Source organism: Vanacampus margaritifer, chromosome 6 (genome assembly GCF_051991255.1).
Source record: "Vanacampus margaritifer isolate UIUO_Vmar chromosome 6, RoL_Vmar_1.0, whole genome shotgun sequence".
NCBI classification, from domain to species: Eukaryota; Metazoa; Chordata; class Actinopteri; order Syngnathiformes; family Syngnathidae; genus Vanacampus; species Vanacampus margaritifer.
The window spans coordinates 5,688,709-5,709,102 of record NC_135437.1 but is presented as its reverse complement, the minus strand read 5'-3'; the positions used below and the strand labels follow the sequence as shown (position 1 = coordinate 5,709,102).

At 37.8% G+C, this 20,394-nt stretch overlaps 1 protein-coding gene across 1 annotated transcript in view; it reads left to right on the top strand.

Moving 5' to 3' along the window:
- Positions 1 to 12,823: 12,823 nt before the first annotated feature.
- Positions 12,824 to 20,394, top strand: part of lamb1a (laminin, beta 1a) — a 39,807-nt gene continuing 32,236 nt past the window's right edge. Inside the window, exons 1-3 of the mRNA XM_077568662.1 lie at positions 12,824 to 12,904; positions 13,913 to 14,127; positions 19,051 to 19,189. Of these exons, the coding sequence (XP_077424788.1) occupies positions 12,874 to 12,904; positions 13,913 to 14,127; positions 19,051 to 19,189 (385 nt within the window). The 5' untranslated portion in view covers positions 12,824 to 12,873. The remainder of the gene's footprint in view (positions 12,905 to 13,912; positions 14,128 to 19,050; positions 19,190 to 20,394) is intronic.

Here is a 20,394-nt window from a genome sequence, read left to right as displayed (position 1 = left end):
TGGTTGTTTGTCTCTGTGTGCCCTGCGATTGGCTGGCAACCAGTTCAGGGTGTACCCCGCCTACTGCCCGAAGCCAGCTGGGATAGGCTCCAGCAGCCCCGCGACCCTTGTGAGGAAAAGCGGTCAAGAAAATGGATGGATGGATGGATGTGTGTTTCAATCTTCTGCATAGACTCCAGTAAGTCAGTTTCTGCTTCTGCCATGTCAAAGACTGTGTTTACCGAATTTAAGAGGCATTGAAGCTAGTCCTGTGTATGTTCACGCCCACAATGGCACAAAAAGCCCATTTCTAGCTGCTTACCTTTGCAAAAATATCAAAAGAGAGGTAACTCCACAGTTGGACCACACATTAGACTAGATTTGCATTGGCCACAAATAAAGAGACCGATGTCTTTGGAGATGTTGACCATGTTAATTGTGCCTCCTCCTTTGCACAATATAATTTTTTGGTGAAGTGTTGCACTAAGCTGACACTTTCGTGCACAAACACACCTGCTGCTAGCTTGCCATCAGCAATATTTCCATGACTTTTCTAAAACTACATATCGACCATAAGTAAATATGCATCATAAGAGGGAACTACTCCATCTTGCTCGCTCTAGACACTCGAAATAAACTCCCCAGCTCATTACTATTCCATTAACCCCCACACCCACATGCACACACAAGTTGTACACAATGTTTTTCACTACCTAACAATAAATAAACTTCTTTACTTAGCTTTGTACTATGCTTCCTGGCTCTGTTCAAAGCTGACCCACATGCCATTGTATCTAATCCAGCTGAATAGGATCCAATTCAAGTGATGAAGTAGAAGTATTTTCAGTCAGGACTGAGTTACACCAAAATCTATTTCAAGCAAGAGCAACTGTATCTAGCTGGCAATGACCTCTATAAATGAGGGGAAACAAGGAGAACATTGAAACTGAATGTGTGAAAATCCATTTCAGTATCAATTTAAATGTAAAAAACATACATTAAAAAAAGACAATCATGTTGGGCTGCATGACTGATTGGTTCCCAATTGCTTGTTGAAGCATATTTTGTGCAATGTGAACCAACATATTTAATACTGACCAGCGACATAAATAGGACGACACCCACCTCACTTGATCTTCTCTTTTGTCGATGATATTGCATTGACACCTTTTTTGCAGACGAACTATTAAGTCTCACTCCAAGGCTGTGCCAGCACTCTCTCGCCTACTTTGCCATCTCCTGTCTAGAGGAGCAGTCACTCACGCTGGTGTGATGGAGGAGTTCAAAGCGGAGGTGAGACTGCAACACGGATCCTCTTTGCCAAAGTGATGGATAGGCTGACAGATGAGGTTCGATTGCAATCCCGATGGAGCATGATCGCCGATGATGGGAAGAGAGAGCAGGCAGAGGAACATTAGCAAGTTGGAGACATGCGCTGGAAACGAGAGGAATGACCATGACAGAATATGTGTGCATGAGAGGAATGAAAAGGGAAGAATCAAGCCAATGGGAGAAGAGATACTTTAAAACCTTAGGGTTAACAGTAAGGAATGAAGAAATGTATTCAAACAGAGTAGGTTGGAAAAGGTTAAGGAAAGTTTCCAGTGATATGTGAGAGAGGTGTCTCTGCAAAGCAAAGATGAAAAGGAGGTTTATAAGTGAGGCCAGTCATGTACAATTTAGAGACAGTGGCACTATAATAAATCAGGAAGCAGAGCTGGAGGTGGTGGAAATTAAGATGGTGAGGTTCTCTTTTGGATTAGAAATGAGCTCATCAGAGGTAGACCCAAGGTTTGATGTTTTAGAGAGAGCGTCATAAAGACCATGTTTACACGGTTTGGACACATCCAAAGCAGAGATAGTGAATTAGAATACAGCAGAGAGTAAGAGGAAGTACATGTATTGGAGGAAGACAAGTGGGCAAATGGTGTTAGAAAGGAGGGTGCAGAAGATACGCTTGGATGGATAAAGATGACACATGCATAGAATCATCTGACTCATTCTAAAAAAAATCAATTCAGTGAAAAACGTTTGAGACCACATAACACCTCAATTGAACTGCAGTCATTTGGGGACACTGTTAGATAGAAAATTATTTAACTCATCCATCTTTTTTTTCTTTCTTAAAAACAAACAAACACTTATTGTTGAGAGTAATATCACCTATATCTGTGGTTCAATGTGTGTTATACATGTTTGTAGCTCACGTAACTTCGTTTGCCGCGCGCTTAATTGCCTTGTTAACGTCTGAGCTGCGATGCTAAAAATTGAACGGTGTTGTTTACGGCTGCTATAGCCAGTGTAATTCTTTTAAGTTAATGTAAATTTATTAAGTAGTAGTAATAGTAAAATCCTAAATTAATTGCCCTATATAAAGCTGTTCAGGTAGTTTTTTTTTCTTTAAAACAAAAGCAAAAAAAAAAAACTAATATATAAACAATATGCAATTCTTGATTCACTGATTTTTGGTGTGCTTGACAAATTAAAGTTGGGGGAAAAAAGTAGCCCTAGCATCCTTCATTTTTTTTCCTCCTCTATAGCCCACGGGTCCCTAACTAAATTGGCAAGATGTCCATTAACCCGATCAGCCCAATTGACCGGGGTCCGGACATGAAAAACACCCAACCGCAATAATTTAATTTCCTGCTCTTTTAGTCAATTGTAAACATGTGAATGCATTGACAAAAACTTAAATTTCTTAAATAATTTTACTTATTTTTAGTCATTTGTTCAAATATTAAGAATTCCGAAAACACCGGATAGTGGATCCCACAAACGCTTTTTTTTTCAATTTTTTTTGTACACAGGGGAAAATTACAACAAAAAGCGCTGGACGAAGCCAGGAGAAAAACTGCTAACAAGTGCCACTTGCCGACATGGCAAGGAACTAACAAAAAATACACCCGAAGGCTATAAAACCGCATAACGCAAATAAGGAAAACAAATACAAACTAAAGGCGACGTGGAAAACAAACAAGTGTAAAGCTGAGGCAAACAGAAAATTACGGAGCAGAAACGACAACGCGTGGAGAACAATCACTCAGGAAAAAAGACGAGGAGGCAAACATAAAACTACAGATCAAAAAAGGCTCACGTAATGTCTGGGAAACAAGGAACACAACTAGAAACATAAATTTGGAAGCACAAAGTCAGAATTAAGCACTTGGACGCAGCAAGGGCAATACACCGACAGGGAGTGTCGGCAGTTCCAGTCCTTATAAAGCGTTGATTGTGAATGTGGAACAGGTGCGGCGCAGGAGGACACGCCCCTTAATCAGAGACTGAAAAAAAAAAACACACAATTTTTTTTTATGATGAAATATTACCAAGCAATTCTGAATTATTTGTCAAGGACTGCATTGTTCAGAATGAAGGGGAACTGCTTCAGGTCCTTAAACCATCACATGTTTTGCCAACAAGGCAGATTTCAAATCTGTTGTTTTTTTATATATACAAATCTTATATTTGTATATATAGAAAAGAAGTCTAGATAAGATATTAATATATTTAGTTCATTTAATATCTAATCTAAATAAATTGACTTGCTTTTGGTTCCACTTGATGACATTTTCAGACTGTAAAAGAAATAAGTGATCTTACGTGGACATCTGAGAACGCGAAGGCTTGGCTCTTAGCTGTCACTAAATTAATAAAAATATACAGGCGTGTACATCTGTGTTGGGAATGCAACACTTTTCAAAGTTGCACTGCTGGATAATTGGCTCAAGACGAAAGGTGTATAATAAATGACAAAACAGTGACGTTTAGGTTGTGATCGCAGCATAAAACCTGACTTCATTTACAAAAAAACTAAATTTGGCATTTAATCTGCATTGCACACTAAATTAGGGGGGGGGGGGAGGGTCATTTTATCATAGCCCCTACACTTATAAAATAATCAGATGTAAATCTAGACGATTTTTAACATACTTAAGATTACACCACAGCAAAAGAGAAGATTGCTTAATTGAAGCAACAGAAAGCAAAACAAAACAAACATGAAAGCTATCAATGTGGTAGCAACACGTTGGAACAACACATATCAACTGCTGGCAAAGTTCAACGATGACAAGGAACCCGTGTGGGTATCTATTGCCTCACTAAAAACAGACATACAGTGCCTCTTGCCTCACTAAAAACAGACATACAGTGCCTCTAACTACCGCTGATGAGTTAACCATCATAAGGGAAACACTTGTGCTTTTCCCTTTCCAATAAGCTAAAGTGGAGAAAAGAGTTTCAGGATCAAAGGTCATGCCCATGATGAAAATGCCGTCTCATGCATTAGAGGGTAACGCTTCCAATTTACACACACAGGCAGCAATACACCTTCACAGGTCATACTGATTCCCATCCAAAGTTATTGAGTTGACCACATCAACAATTCTAGACCCCAAATCTCACTTAGATCTCAAAGTTCCAGTCAGTCAATAGACTGAAATCTGAAAATGTGACTGCAATAGGGTGCACATCAACGGAACCACACGCAGCTTGGTCCTTCTTCACAACCACTTCAGGCATGTTGTTCAGTTATTTGTGCATTAATTTGCTTGCAAATGTACTGATTAGTTTTTTTGTTTGTTTTTTTAGATGACCTCTGGCAGCAGGTGGATGAGGAAGCAGGAAGACAGGCCACCAACGTCATAGCCAGAGAAGAATATATTTTTTTAAAAAGCACAAGATCTTTAAAAATGCTGGGGAAGCCAAAGAAACATGTACCCAAAGCTCTTCCTGTTGTCTGGACAGTCTTTAAGCACAAACATGAGTTTGAATGTGATTTGGTCAATTCTGAGCACAGATAAATCCAAGTCATGAGGTCTTCTGAATTGCTCAAATTATTTGTCTTTGTTTGTTTTTTTATATCACAAAAACCTTTAAGCAGGAGTGTGTAGACTTTGTATCCACTTCAAATGTGAGCTGCCAGAAATAAAACAGAATGTTGGGAAACTTGTAGGCTACTTTGTAAGGTACCTTAGTTCATGGCTGAACTGGCAGAAAAAAAATCAGCCCTGGCATTTCGACTTAGTCCGGTCCCAATGGCCCACACGACTCGTGATTACAACGTATCTACCACTAATGTTGATTGATTCAGTTTTCTGTCTAAATTGTAAATGGATTAATGGGCTGCCCCTCTAAATTGTGGGCCGGTGTCAGTACCAGATGTGATCGTCTGCCAGTTTGTATCGGGGTCGCCTGCAGATGACATCAAGCTACAGGATTGGCTGGAAATTGTCAGTTTAGATTGTTCAATAGAATTATATGGGAAAAAAAATGTTGGTTGATGTCAAAACATTGGAAATAAAATATTAAAGATGTAATTTAAATAACAAAATGTATGGACTAAAATTGTAAAAACGTAAATAAACATAATACAAAAGTATGATACTTTATGATTGAAGAAATAATAAAATAGACGAATAGAACGAAATGCGTGATTCAGATGTGTTCACTTTGGTTTGGTTTCTTTTTTAGCTGTCCACAAATCACAATACATCACAAAAACAGGCTTAATAACAATAGGAACACATTTACAATCAAAACTGACAATATTTGCCACATCTGAGGCAATTTGTGTATTTATCATTTATTCAATCTATTTTATTAATTTTTATTATTTATTCAGGTTTATTTACGTTTTTACAATTTCAGTCCATACATTTTGTTATTATTTAAATGACATCTTTATTGTTTTCTTTCCAATGTTTGACGTCAACTGGATCATTTCCATCTAATCCTGTAGCGTGACGTGTTCGTTAGGCGACCCCGTTATGATCTGGCAGCCCGATCACATCTGGTACCGACACCGGTCTTTGGAGGTAAAATGGAGGAAAATAATCATGACTGTAAATAGCACTGCATTGGCCCCAAAAGACGCCAGCCCGCTGGGCATCTGACTTTTATGCCAGATGGTCAGTCCAACCCTGCCTTTGTTGTAGGAAATTTATAAATTCAATTTGTAATTGATATTTCCACTACAGCCTGAATTGTAAACAATGTCGATTTGTTGTGTGGAAATAATTATCCCCTTATTGAATGACCTCTGGTCTCACCTCACTAATAATTCTCTTCTAGACAGACAGACAGAAGGACAGACAGCTCCGAGAAAGTCTGGACCAGACTCTAGTTATGTTATTGAAGTGATTTTTTTTTTTTTTTTTTTTGAGTTCAGGGTGTAAAATAATGTTTTAAAAAACTGTCTCTCTGGGCCCCATATGAAAAGAAAAGGTCAATACACTAAAATAAGCTCAAATATAATCAGACACTGCTTCTGCCTTGTGTTTGAACTGGTGTCTTAGTCATTACATTTCCAAAGTGCCTAAACATGTGTCTCATAGTTCAATCATTTCCAAAGGCTTAACAGATTGAAACAGCCAACCACAGGATTTAAAATGATCATTCAGGGAAAGAAGACACTGGCTTCTTTTAAGTAATCACTGTTGGGTCTGTGTGTGTTGCTTAAAATAAACAACCTTTCTTTAAATCCACTCTGCCTGCACTGATATGTTCAGAGACTCACAAGGTTTAAGAATAGACGGACATACACTTAATCTCTCATCGATGTGATAGTTTCCTGTCATGAATGGATCCCCTTTGCTAAATAGAACCCTTTGAAAGTAGATCGTCTTAAATAGCCAATGATTGCCTGGAATGAGCTCTCATATTCTTCACAAGGAGTTAATCATTACTAAGTCTCTAATTACTTGGGACTGTTCACACTGGGGAAAACAACAAAATACATTCTTTAATTAATCCCCTGAATCCAAAACAAGTAGTATCTGTCATATTACAAACATGGAATGTTACTTTCAATTTTAGTCATAAACCAAAGGCTGGTAGACAAATGTACTGTTTATTGATATTTAGCAACTTTATATCACACTGACTTGACTAATGACTTCAGCACATTTAAAAATAAAGGTTAGCACCCTCTGACATATCACAACAGATGACACTAATGAATTGGTGGACTCTACAGACAAACAAGCTTTCACCAGCTCAATAACTTCAACCTCAGCACTTTTGGCTAGTAATTAGTCAAGTCAAGTGAATGTGGGGCAACAATTAACACATAATGTGGTGCTATATAATGTTAAGAAGAAAAGAAATCCATTTACGTCAGTAAGATGAATCGTGCAGGAAGATGCCTTTGGGAAAGTGGCCCATCTCTGATCTTACCCCGGTGTAGAATCCATATAGCAGCAGCAGCAGCAGATTTGGTCATTGTCACCCAGGCTAGCACCTTCTCAAAGCAGGAGAGTAACGAAGAGGTAGTAAAACAGGCCTTCTACATGTGTTTTAACAAAAAGAAAAGGATAAAAGTAAGTCTTTAATTGAGATTTTAATTTACTGAAGACAGAATAGAAAACACTCAAGCACCTGCCGACTTCTTTTTGGCTCTACGGATCACCAAAAGACCAGTGTGTGGAGAACGAAGGTTTCGGGACAGAACACATGGTACCACTACTGCAAGATAGGAAGGTGTCAAGCCATGTAATACTGTATTTTTTGAAAAGTAAAAAAAAAAAAAAAAAAAAAAAAAACCTTAAAACTCTAAGTTCACATCTCAAGTGGAGTGTAGGAGCCAATGTAAGTTGATTTGTTTCAGGGTAACATGATCTAACTTTCTTGTCCTCGTTAAGAGGGTACACTAGTCTAAAAACTGAAAAGTTGACTCAACATGAAAAATTAGGTTACAATTTATTTGCCTGCATATTACGTTCTTTCAACTCAGCCGCAATTGTGCAAATGTCACAAGATTCCTTTAGTACAAAAAACATAATTTGTTTTGCACGCTAGACTCTTCATTAAGTTGAACCAACTTCATTTTCATTGTATGACACCACTCCATTTAATTATATACTGTAAAAAATAGTGCTGGACCAACTTCATAAATTGAGGTAACAATTTGTATCTTTTGAAGTTATTCTAACTTAGCCAATGCAACAAAACTTCTCTAGTTAGGAAAATGTAATGCTTTAGTACAGAGAACATGATTTGTTTTGTATTCTACAAGCCTTAAATTGAACCAACACAATTTTAACTATGCAAAAACTACTCTACTTTATCGTTCACTTACAGATAAGTCAAGAAATGGAAGTTCTTTCTCTTGGTTAAAGACACTTGGGACACAGTCACAAGGGCTGGGGATCGAACCCAGAAACTCAGCATTGGGAAACAAGCACTACTACTGGTGCTCCACTCCACTTAGTAATATAAATGTGACAATATCGTGATAGCACAATATTAAATCTGCCACAATAAATCGTCGTCATGTCACAATATTAAAAGCAGCACATCTGTTTAAAAAAAAGTCAGGTTGATTTCCATTGGTGCAGTTCTAGCACCCTCTTGTGGTTCGTTTTTTTTTTGTGCTGTTTAATTTTCACAAGGCATGTTTTGGCCTTCTATGTTTGAAATCCCCGCTAATGGTCAGATGAAGGGGAACGTAATATGCTTGTGAACCGTGTCAATATGTGGAGGAACTCAATGTGTGCGTGCATTAGCAAATAAGTGCCTCAATATTAAGTCTTATTAGAGATTGTAGGTTGTCTATATGCATTGCTGTAATGTACAAAAGCACAATATTGTGGTTTTTTTTTTAGTATGAGTTCTTTTTTTCTTTTCTTTTTTACAATAATGGGATGACCTTTTTTGTATCTCCAACCTCCCCAAAATATCAGGATAATTATTGTATCATGACTTTCATATCATCAATATCATATCATGATGTTCGGATATCGTTACATCCCTACTTGGTATTGATTAATTGAAATGAGCAAATGACTGCACATTGACATTTTAATAGCCGTAGACAAAACTGTACAACTGCCTCAAAAAGACATAACTGTTTGACAATGTTGTGGGTATAAGCGAGCTCATGGAGAAAAATGGACGAAATAATAACAGTGTACAAAATAGAAGTATGAAATCTTGCACACACAAAAATCCCTGTTTTTATGCACACAAAAGATGCTTAAAACACTCCAGCAAAAGAGGAAGTTGATGCTGTAATTCCCAGCAGGCCAAGCGGCACAATTCAAATAGCAAGAAGGATGATTATGTTTTTATTTGTTCATGTTAGATGTTAATTATCCTTGCAGTAGTAACAGACTTGCTTTGCATCCATCCATTCAATATTTGTTTTATTATTATTATTATTTATTTATTTATTTTTAACTATTTTTAGCACCATAACTAAGAATTGTATTTATATCAGTGGTGGGCAAACTCGCTCCTCGAGGGCCAGAGTCCTGCAGGATGTTTCCCTGCTCCAATGCACCTGTTCCAGTGAACAGGATCGTTAGCAGGCTTATGCAGAGCTTGCTGATGAGCTCCTGGTGTGTTGGAGAAAAGAAACATCCAAAACATCTGCTATCAAACACCATTCTTTTATTCATAATGGTTCTGTTTAAAGTACTACTCTCATTCTCATATATTTTACATTCCAATTTTACTGATTGCATCTCATCATATGAGTCACATTTCCTGTCTTCATTGTTTATCAATAATAAAAAAGTGTTTGTTTGTCCTGCAGTCCAGGAACATCTGGTTCAGAGATTTTTTAAATTGTCCTAAATTAAATACACCCCTGAGTTAAGTCAGGGCAAAAATGTCTGTTCAGAATCAATATATTATTAAGTTAAGACTGATTTCTTTGTTTTAATTTAGACCAACTTGTTAAAAATAATTATCAATTGATCATAATGTGTTCATGGAACAAACTTTTTTTTATGCATAGAAAGACCTTGATTTTAAGATGCACCTACTAACGTCATGAATCATTTTTTAGAGTGTAACTGCAGGCTTTCAATAAGACATTGGAGAACAGGTAAGACAAGGCATGCCAGAATGAACACAGAGAAAACGACAAAATCCGAAACAAAATCAAATCCAAAATCAAATCAAATCAACACAAACACAGGTCATTACATTATTTGCCTTATCACCCTTAACAACAAAACTGTGATGTATAGTTATAGTTATTAAATGATATATGTAAAATAAATAAACAAATAAATATTTTCTGATTTACCTAGTAAATTGATAGACTTTTGGCCTGTTCAAAATTTAAAAAGTGAAGGTGTCAAAGTTTTCTGTTGACCCTTGGCGGAAAAAGCTGTCTCACCCCTGTTGCAAGCAACTTGAGCACTTGCTTTAGAACCCGCGGCCACTAGGTGGCCCCACAAGCATTCGCTAGGCAACCTCATGCACTGTATTGGTGGTCATACAAAAACTATTGGCACTACACCTAAAAGTGTACTCACTTTTGTTGCCAGTGGTTTACACATGAAATCCTGTATTTTTAGTATTTTTGAGGGGACAGACAATTTACATTAAACCAAGCTGCATATGTTGCAAGTGTCATATCCTACAGTGTTTTCCTGTGGGGAAAAAACTAACAAAAGATGAGTGGTGTGAATTTTCTTCATGATGTTCACTCAGGTACACTGTCTCTTCCCTTTCTCTACAAAATCAAGACAAAATGATAACAATTTCGCCTTTCTCATTATATTGAATCTACATTGCTTATATACACACTCAAAAAGAATCAAATCAGCCATATGGGAAAAAAATAAAGGCTGATGTAGTGTTTTAGGAAAAAAAAAACTCCCCTAATGTATCACAAGAACATGATCAATTTAAAGGAGATGATTACACATTTTGTGTTTGAACAATTAGACCAAGTGGTGTATCAACGCTAATCAACAAAAACCTACCATTTACCCTCAACACTTATAACCTTGACCATTGTGTGAAAGCTGAGGCCTTCCCACATATGTTATTCTGCACGCACGATTCACTTTCTTCTGTTTTATTTCTTGCACTTTTTTGTCCTGCTACTCCTTGCATGTTCTTTGACCAATTCTCACCATTCCACCTTCCACGTATAATTTTATTAATTTTTTTATACCTACAGGGCTTGCATTTTTATCATTCCAAAGATTCACAGTTTACCTACAATTCCCTGTTTTTCAACACCCAAAATCCCCCAACCATTTCCAATGGCAGATTCAACATTACACATTTACATCTTTCCCAGTTGAAATTTGAACTTGAGAAGGATTTTCTCAACTTACCAAAAATTTTACATTTCCAACATTAAAATACCCGCAAAAAAATCCTAAAAAAAAATCTAATTTGTACATTTTTCCACCGAATCAAACAGCTCCAACTTTAAACTGTTCAGCTTTTATCTAACAATGCCAAAAATTCCCACTTACCATAAATTAAACATTTTCACCATTAAAATGCCCCCAAAAAGTTTTCTTTTCTTTCCTCTTTTTCTACCCTTTTAAACAGATTCAAAGCATTCCATCTTTTAACTGTTCAGCTTTTACCACACAATGCCCAAAATTCCCATTTACCCAAAAATCCCATTTATAAAAAAAACAAAACAACAACAAGGTTAAACACCCACTAAAAAAAGATAATAATTACCATGTTTTCTTGTCGTCCTATTTTCTATGTTGTTTTTTAATCAATACCATACCATTCCAACTTTGAACTGTTCATCTTATCCCTACTGTTGGCCAAAATTCCCGCCTACCCTAAGTTTAACATATTCATCAGTGAAATACCCACAAACAAAAAGTCAAGTCAAGCCAACTTTATTTATAATAGCACCTTATCATTCATGCAAAGAAACAACTCAAAGTGCTTGATAAAAAAACATCCAAATTTAAACTGTTCCACTTATTCCTACTGTTGCCAAAAATTCCCACTTACCATAAATGTAACATTTTCACCCTTAAAATACCCACAAAAAAAACAATAATTCAGATTTTTCGTGATTTTTTTCATCTAATTTCTCACCCTTTAAACTTCAATGTATTCCAAAAATGTACGCCTACAAGGCTTTCATTTTTCTCATTCAAAAATTTACAGTTTTCCCACAATTCATGTTTTTCACCCAAATATTCCCCATTCATTACCTCTATCACATTTAACATTACACATTAACATTGTTCCCATTTGAAATTCACAACATTTTGCTCATTCCATTCACATTGGAGATGATTCCCCACCCCCACTCTACCGGACGGACATTTTGGACAATTTTGGTGAAATTGAACACAAAATTGACTTAGATGGTGGTCGTGAAGTGGCACGGGGTTATGGTGTTTTTGATCTGCAAAAGGGTATCTCAATCAACAGTGAAGCTCTCCAACAATCAGCCAACCACCCCTCCTCTGAATCCTATGTATAGCCTATTTCTCCAAGCAAATCATACAATGAAATGTGTTGAGCTTATAAGAGGGGATTCTGTGATGAAGATTTAGTGTTAAAAAGCTTTATCATATTGTTGATCTCTGTGTTCCTAATGTTCGTTTTGCAAACAGATGAGCGGCTCTACTTTAAAAGGGCTGCTCTGCAGGCCACTACAAGTTGAGAGTCATTATAATTACCCACCACACAGCAAGGCAGCGGGTACTGACTGAGCCTTCAGATGTTCAGGTGGGGGGTCACATTCTCAAACATCCCCCACCCAGATAGACACTCTTCCTTTGTTCTCACAGGTGAGATTACTGAGGTTTTACTGTGAGGATGGGAGTCGAGGCATTGAGGAATGTGGGGGGTGTTCTAAACTGAGTTGTAAAAATAAACACCAATTAAACAAAATAAAATAAACATACAAACTAAACAATAAAATAACAAGATATCCACATCTTGATATCTAAAAGTAAGTGTCAAAACCTTGTCAGGGCGACAAGTTGGAGTTTACATAAAATACTTGACAACGTAATTTATTTTGAAAGCCAGACCGGATGCTTGCTTGTCAGGCTTATGTTGACTTACTTTTCTCAAGGCGGGGGCGATGTGGGGGAGTTCAGGTCTGATCGGACTCGGGTTTAGAGGTGGGAAGTTAGTTTTCTCATTTGTGGGAAGACAAAGATGCTGCGTCTTCAAATCGTCCTGCTTCGCGGTGAGAAACTTCAAGTGTTTAAATTTGTATTATTATTATCTGTTACAAGGAAATAATAACTACTAATACGAGTTATCTCAACATGCAGCACATTGTCAAATGTGTTGCTTCTTTTGTTTTAAAAAAATATTTATGAGAACTGTGGCGGCTTGTATTTTCGTATTTGGCTCAATGAATTGCGTTGAAATTAAATCTAAGTGTGTGAAATGACTAACTGAAAGATTTTGTACAAAAAAGCCGCAATAGCAAAAGCAATCAGGACAGTTGTTACAGTAATGAAATGTTTTCCCTCTCAACGTTATCATATTAACGCATTACTGAATATCAAAAGAGGGCCTATTAATTTGATGTTATTCAATCATGTCAATCTCACCTAATTTTTTGATGAATAAAAGCTAGCTATGTAATTACTCTCTGTTTAAAATTGGGCTGCACCTAACGATTAGTTTGTCAATGAATGAATGTGACTTTTTTATTTTTTGCAGTTACCTTAATTTAAAAATAGAGCATTATTTCCAATTGACCAGAAAATTCATAAACATAAACTGGCTGAGATGCATTTACTGATTTGATCTTTAACATGTCAGGAAATACAATAGGCCAAAATGTTGATCATTGTTTTCCAAAGAGCAGATGTGTACAAATTTCTTGTTTTGATTCAACGCAAAAAAATCTGTCTGCTTTTATCCAGGGAAACTGCAGAAATCTGAGAATATTTACTGTTGAGAGGCTGAAATACAGAGGATTATAATTTAAAAAATAAACAAGGTCTCAAACCAATTAATCAATAATTAAAAATAATTATCGATTAATGTGGTAATCGCTTAGTTGTCAAATAATCATTGCACCTGTATTTTAAACGGTTAATGTAAACATATTATACAATAGTTGAGATCAATGCGTTCTTTACAGACCCACCACAGATATAGATTATTAGTAGTCAACGAGGCCGATCATCGATATTTGGAGCCAATATCATTTTCAGTAAAAGAAAAATATTGTTCTTAGGTCTACTGGCGTTCACCTTCGCCCAGCAAGTTAGGCCTGTGGTAGGCCAAGGCCAGGATCAAATCAGCCTACCAGAGTTCAGTGATGTCTGCACCGAGGGCAGCTGTTACCCAGCAACAGGAGATCTTCTTATTGGTCGAGCGCACCAGCTTTTGTCTACCTCCACCTGTGGACTAAACCGTCCCGAACCCTTCTGCATTGTCAGCCATTTGCAGGTAATAAAATGCATAGATCAGGGGGCAACCATGTGCCAGTGGGCACCAGGTAGACCCCAAGCACCACATGAGTTAGCCTGCGGGGCTGTTCTAAAAATAGCTTACCAGTGATGGGACATTGTTATTTTCTAGGAATGTTATTGAAGTGATCAATGCTTTAAGTGGGCCGGTAAGCAGCGGTACAGAGTACCGGTACTTCTCAATTTGAGCCTCTAGCACAGGGGTGGGCAAACTTGGTCCTCGAGAGCCAGAGTCCAGCAGGCTTTCGATGTTTCCCTTATCCAACACAGCTGATATATGATCAGTTCATCAGCAAGCTCTGCATAACCCTGATAACGATCCTGTTGATTGGAATCAGCTTGTGTTTATACACCGGGACTTCACATGAGCCCACAATACCCTCTTATTATATTTCTCTCTGGGTGGGGGTATAAGCATTAACGCCTAATTTACCTGGCAACAGTCACTTTTTTATGTAATTTTTTCCCACTTTAAGCACTGGAAGTGATCATTTGTGTTAACACTGCCAGAGATTTCTAGAAAATAGGGGTGTCAAAATGAGTGCGTTAATTTAGAGTTAATTTAAAGTTCCTTAACACCACTAGTTTTTAACACACGATTAATGACCGCTCCTTACTTGGACAGCTTGTACTGAGGGAATTCAAGTCACAACATTGCAGACACATCCACGTCCAAATTCTAGTAGTAATAAAGTTAATAATGATGCATATATTTGTGGAAACTGGGTTCAAGTTGTATTTTACAATTTTAAAATTGTGCAAAATTTCACAAGTTACTTAATAATAATGATGCATTGGATTTCTATTGCGCTTTTCTATCTAATCAGATACTCAAATACGCTCCAAAGTGGTTGCATTATTCATGCACTCACACATTCACACTGGTGGCGGTAAGCAACTTAAGTAACCACAGCTGCCCTGGGGCAGGCTGACGGAAGCTTGGCTGCCAGTATGCACCTACAGCCCCCTAAAACCACCACCAAACATTCGCACCTTCCATAGACTATTGTGAGTAGCACTGGAGGCAATGTGTGTGAAGTGCCTTGCCCAAAAACAGCCAACCTTCTGGTTACTGAACAACCGTCTCTACACCCTGAGCCACGGCCGCCACTTCATGTCAAAGATTAGATAGCTCTTAATCTGAAAAAAAAAAAAAAAAAAATGCACTAGGCTGTCGTCAACGTCTTACATATATGCCATCTAGAGGCAGAAAAACAACCTCAACACAAATCAATATCAAACACATTTTTCACAGTACAGTACATCTTTTTAATTTTAACTCAGTTTTATGAATTATTATGAAATTACTGAATCAATGACTAAAGGAGGCAGACATATTTCTATTAGTTTATTTTTTTCCACTTTTATTTTAAGAGTATGAAAATTGGAGCAAATATTTTATTGTACATCTTCTTGTACATTTAAAACAGATATAAAATGTGCGATTAATCATGAGTTCACTACTGAAGTCATGCGATTAATTGTGATTAAAAAATGTAATCGCCTGACACCACAAATAGAAACAAATTCTTTGTACGTTGATTATTGTGACAAATCATTAAAATGATCAGTGTCTTGACAAGTAAGTGCAGTGTGAAAAGAGTTGTATGGTCCGATGAAACTGAGGGTGAACATTCCCCTCTCAATTGAGTATCACAGGTTAGAGGTCAAACAGGGGCGGCATAGCTTAGTGGTAGAGTGGTCGTCTCCCATTCGTGAGGTTCCACACCCCTGGTGGCCATGTCAGAGTGTCCTTGAGCAAGACACTGAAGCACAATTTGCTCCCAGTAGACCTGGCAGCGCCCTGCATAGCAGCAGTCGAGCACTGGTGTGTGAATAGGTGAATGTGAGGCATTGTAAAGCGCTTTGGGCACCATGTGGTGTTGTTAAAAGAGCTATATACTGTACAAAGCAGTCCATTTACCATTAATGATAGAAAACGTTTTCAAATGATCTTAGTCTCATTTTCTGTATCATAAAACCTGGTAACATTTGATCTTGAACAGTGGGTTGGTGACTTTTTACATCTACTGTACCTAACACCTATACCTCATTGTCTCCCAAACTGGCATTCATTGTTCTTGCTAGTTTTGTCGTAGTAAATGTAGAGAACGTAACAATAGGTCAAATTTATTTTCAGTAATTGAAATGGAATGCAATACACCTTACAATGTACAACTTTCATACATACATACATACAAGCTGTATCATAGTTGAACTGCTGGATTTGCTTTGTTCGAAGGGCCCCTGTCTACTGATGGAATGGAATGTTTGTAAGAAAATAAACTCCCTGTTGTGCATTACTTAGTGTGTGGCTCTGGGTGGGGGTTATAGTCTGCAGCACATCCTGTGTTGACCATAACCCCCCTTGCCAACACACAAACACACACACAGACACACACACGCACCCCATATGGAGGTGCTGATATAACAGGAGACAGATGTTTGTCCAGCTGCTTTAGGACACTCTGCAGTGGAGTTTTCTCACTGAAAGTTATCTATTGCTGTCTGACAATGCTCAGGCATATGAAACAAGCATCCGCCTTTCTCAACTTCTTTGCTGGCATTAGTCGGTAAAGAAATGAGTCACTTAAAAAAATAATTTGAATACAGAGGCTTCAAATGAATTACATTGTTTTATTTACCGTAATGTATAATTGGACTACATTTTTTGGGACCGACATTTGGTTACAGTGGCTTCCTTTTTATAAACATGAAATTGATTTAGTTCCATCCGCAGTCTAATGAACTTTTCATCAAAATGTGCAATGATGGAAAAATGTGTAATGTGTTTTTGTTTTCCAACACATTGGATATATTAACCATTTAAAGCCCAATCCATGATTAGAATCAAATTGTCTCATGCTTTCTGAGCCAGGATCCTAAAAAATCAAGTCAAATCAAGTTTATATATATAGCCCTTAATCACACAAGAGTGTCAAAGGGCTTCACATGCCCACAGTTGACAAATATCAACGACATCACACTTTGAGTGTGATGATTTTTTTTGCATTGTCATCTTTAATGTGTCTGTGCCATAATGGCAAAAATGGATTATATAGAGTATAAAATCTATATATTGCTTGCGTCGGGCCGAAACCTCATACGTCCCGATTTGGCAAATTTCAGATTTTTCCAAAAATCTATGTTTTTGATTAGTCCACATGTGTGGGTTGTCATTGATGTTGACAAATTATTGACCAATCTAAAGTGTTGAAAATGGCTTGTTCTCTTTGATGATGCAATGTTAATGGTTGAAAAAAAAACCATGTCGTTTTTGGGGTCTCCTGAAAAGTTACGATTTTAGAGGTATAAGGTCGGTCAGCTTACAGCATTTACAGTACTGTATTTCACTAAAGTGAGTTATACTTCTCACATTACAGAAACAATTTTATTCAATAAAGTTTAGATAACAGAACAGTCAGGATACAGTTAGTGCAGTGTGATAGTGTGCGATGAGCTGTGAGCATACTTACTCAATAAAATATGGCGAAAATGTGTGTGACAGACAATCAGAGTCAATCTTTCTCTGCTCCACTTTTATTATATGCAGCAAAAATGATTTGTCTCAAGCTTTAACTCATCTGTAAAACACAAAAATATAACATTTGTTTATAATGTTGGCTGTCACACCACTGTTCCAACATGGCATGTGCTCTTCTTTGCTTTTACGATGCAAGCTTTTTACTTTAGAGCACCTTGTAAGACCATGAATGCTTTCCTCTGCTGGTCAGACTTAGACATTGCACCTTATCACACAATATACCAACCGCCCTGCCCCCCTTTTATAGGGTATATGACACGGAGGAGGCGGCACCTCCGACTTTGTGGTTTTCACACATCAGCTTTGTTTCCGTTTCCAGTTTGCGACGCGTCCCATTTCTTGCGCTTCTGCCTTTGTGCCCCCCGGTTTTGCGTTGACGGAGGCGAGTGTGTAATGTGTCTGTCTCAGTTGTCCGAAGCATTTCATAGAGATGAGCCGCCCTCGATGGGCGGGAGCGCGCGGTTGGGGGGACGCAAGGGTGGGGGTGCGAGTGTTGAAACGCGGCCATCAGTGGCCGGAAACGATGTTGATGTGTGAAACTTGGAAGTCAGAAGTCCGTGGCATCTACCCCATTATGTTATTTTATAAATTTGGCACATTTGTTGTTGCTAAGCTAATGTAAGTATTCAAAACGGTAACACAACAACAGTCGCATTTGTATGACATCATTCTTGTGCCTCACTTTCCAGTCATGACTAATGAATTTGCGCTCAGTCTATTATCACTACGTGTCCGTTTCCAGCTATTTAGACATTAATGGCTTGTGTTAGATTTTTTTTCAGTGTGTAGTAAGTTTAAGCTGCTATACAACGAGTCAACGACAATACCTGTATATCCTCGTTTAGCTTATTGTCCCTTGAGAAGATGGTTGCTGAAGTGTGGTGATACTCTTCCTTGCACAAAAGCAGTACTGGCCTAGACATAACCAAGTGAAGAGGGCACAGATCACAACTTCTACAGGCCTGTAGTGTGTGTGCATCACTCAATTAGCCTCTCTTATTACCTTTCTGCATCCAATTTGTCCATCATTCTAGAACAGGGTCGGTCTGGCTCTGGACTCATGAGCCCAAATGCTGTTTATTAGCAATGTGAAGCCTTTACCTCACTGAGGCTGTTTTGTCAAATTCTCCTCGGTATAGGTGAAAACTCTTCTCCTGTTTTTTCTCTTCTGTTGTTTTGGTTGGTTTCACCAAATGCTAAACTTTGGTCAGGATCATGATGACATGTATCTCCTCTGAATTCATCCAAGAAAACAGAAGGAAAGACAAGACAAGAATCTGAGGAATTCCACCCTTAATAAAGCCCTATTTGCCTTTTCTCTTTCTGACCCACTCTTCCTCGTTTTTTCTCTTATGTCAGGAGGAAAAAAAATGTTTCGTGTGTGACTCAGCGACCCCCTACAGTGAAGCAACCAATCAGACGGGGAACCATCGTATTGAGAATGTCGTTACCACATTTGCTCCAAACAGACTGAAGACCTGGTGGCAATCTGAGAATGGTGAGAAAAACACCAACAAAGAAAGGTCAACACCAGTCATGCATGTTGTTTCGTGTTTAATCTATAGATCCAGGCGTATCAGTTGACCATTCAGTTGCAGTTAAGTACAAATGCATCCATCTGGAATGCATTCACAGCACTTCATGTTTCCCAAATTTTGGTACAGGCTTTTTCCAAATTGATGAAAATGTTCTTCTTTGTCTTATTTTATTTTATTTTTTTTACCTTAAAATTCTATACAATACTGTGCTCCATAATGAAAATGTAAAAGGTGTGCTGTTTATCCCTTTCAGACCTGCATTTTTTTTCTGTTGGGCTTTTTTTTTGTTGACTGATTTTTACTCTTTATCCACATAAGAACATGGATTGTTTTTTTGTTTGTTTGTTTTTTGGAGGGGGCAGGGGGGGGTATCTCATGTTTTTATTTGTTAGAATGGACGCCAGGATAGTATGGCTGTCACGTGTTGTAAACTTACCAAGCTTTTATGTAACATTTTTAACATAAACATCATGCAAATCAACTTGCCATTGTGATTGGTTAGCCAGGATCCAATCATGAACCAGAAGTGTGGACGTCAACCAAATTATGCATTTCATTGCTTTAGACATGCAAATATGTCATGTCCACTGCAATCATCTATCGGTCAGAAGGGGTTAACAATGCAGTTAACAATGAATTTAAGGGCACAAACTGAGCATGTAGATAAAACAATTGCCAGTAGACTGCCGCAAGGTACAGATGTGAGGAAGACTACAGTAAAAAAAATCAAATTGATTGAAATAAATGAAAGAGTCTTGGTTAGAGAGATGACCAAGGACCCTAGCATCCCTCTGTAGAAAGAGAAAATCCTTCCAGAAGGACAAATACTCTGCACCAGTCCATCGTCAAGCCTGATATGGTAGCAAGGCAAAACCACTCCTTCGTCAAGGGCGGCCTGGCTGGAGTTTGCCCAAGGGAACGTGAGACACTTCCAAAGCACTACAGACAGAATTCTGTGGTCTGATGAGACAAAGATTGAAGGCTTTTGGCATGAATGCCTTGTGTGGAGGAAATCAGGAACCAAAACCATCTGTACAGTGACACAATGTAATGGAGCATGATGCTCTCGTGTTTTTTGTTAGCTATAACTTAAAATGTAGAATAAGTAAAGTTTTGTAGATACTTTAAAAACCATGCAAGCACAGGAAGAAAATGCAAACTCTGC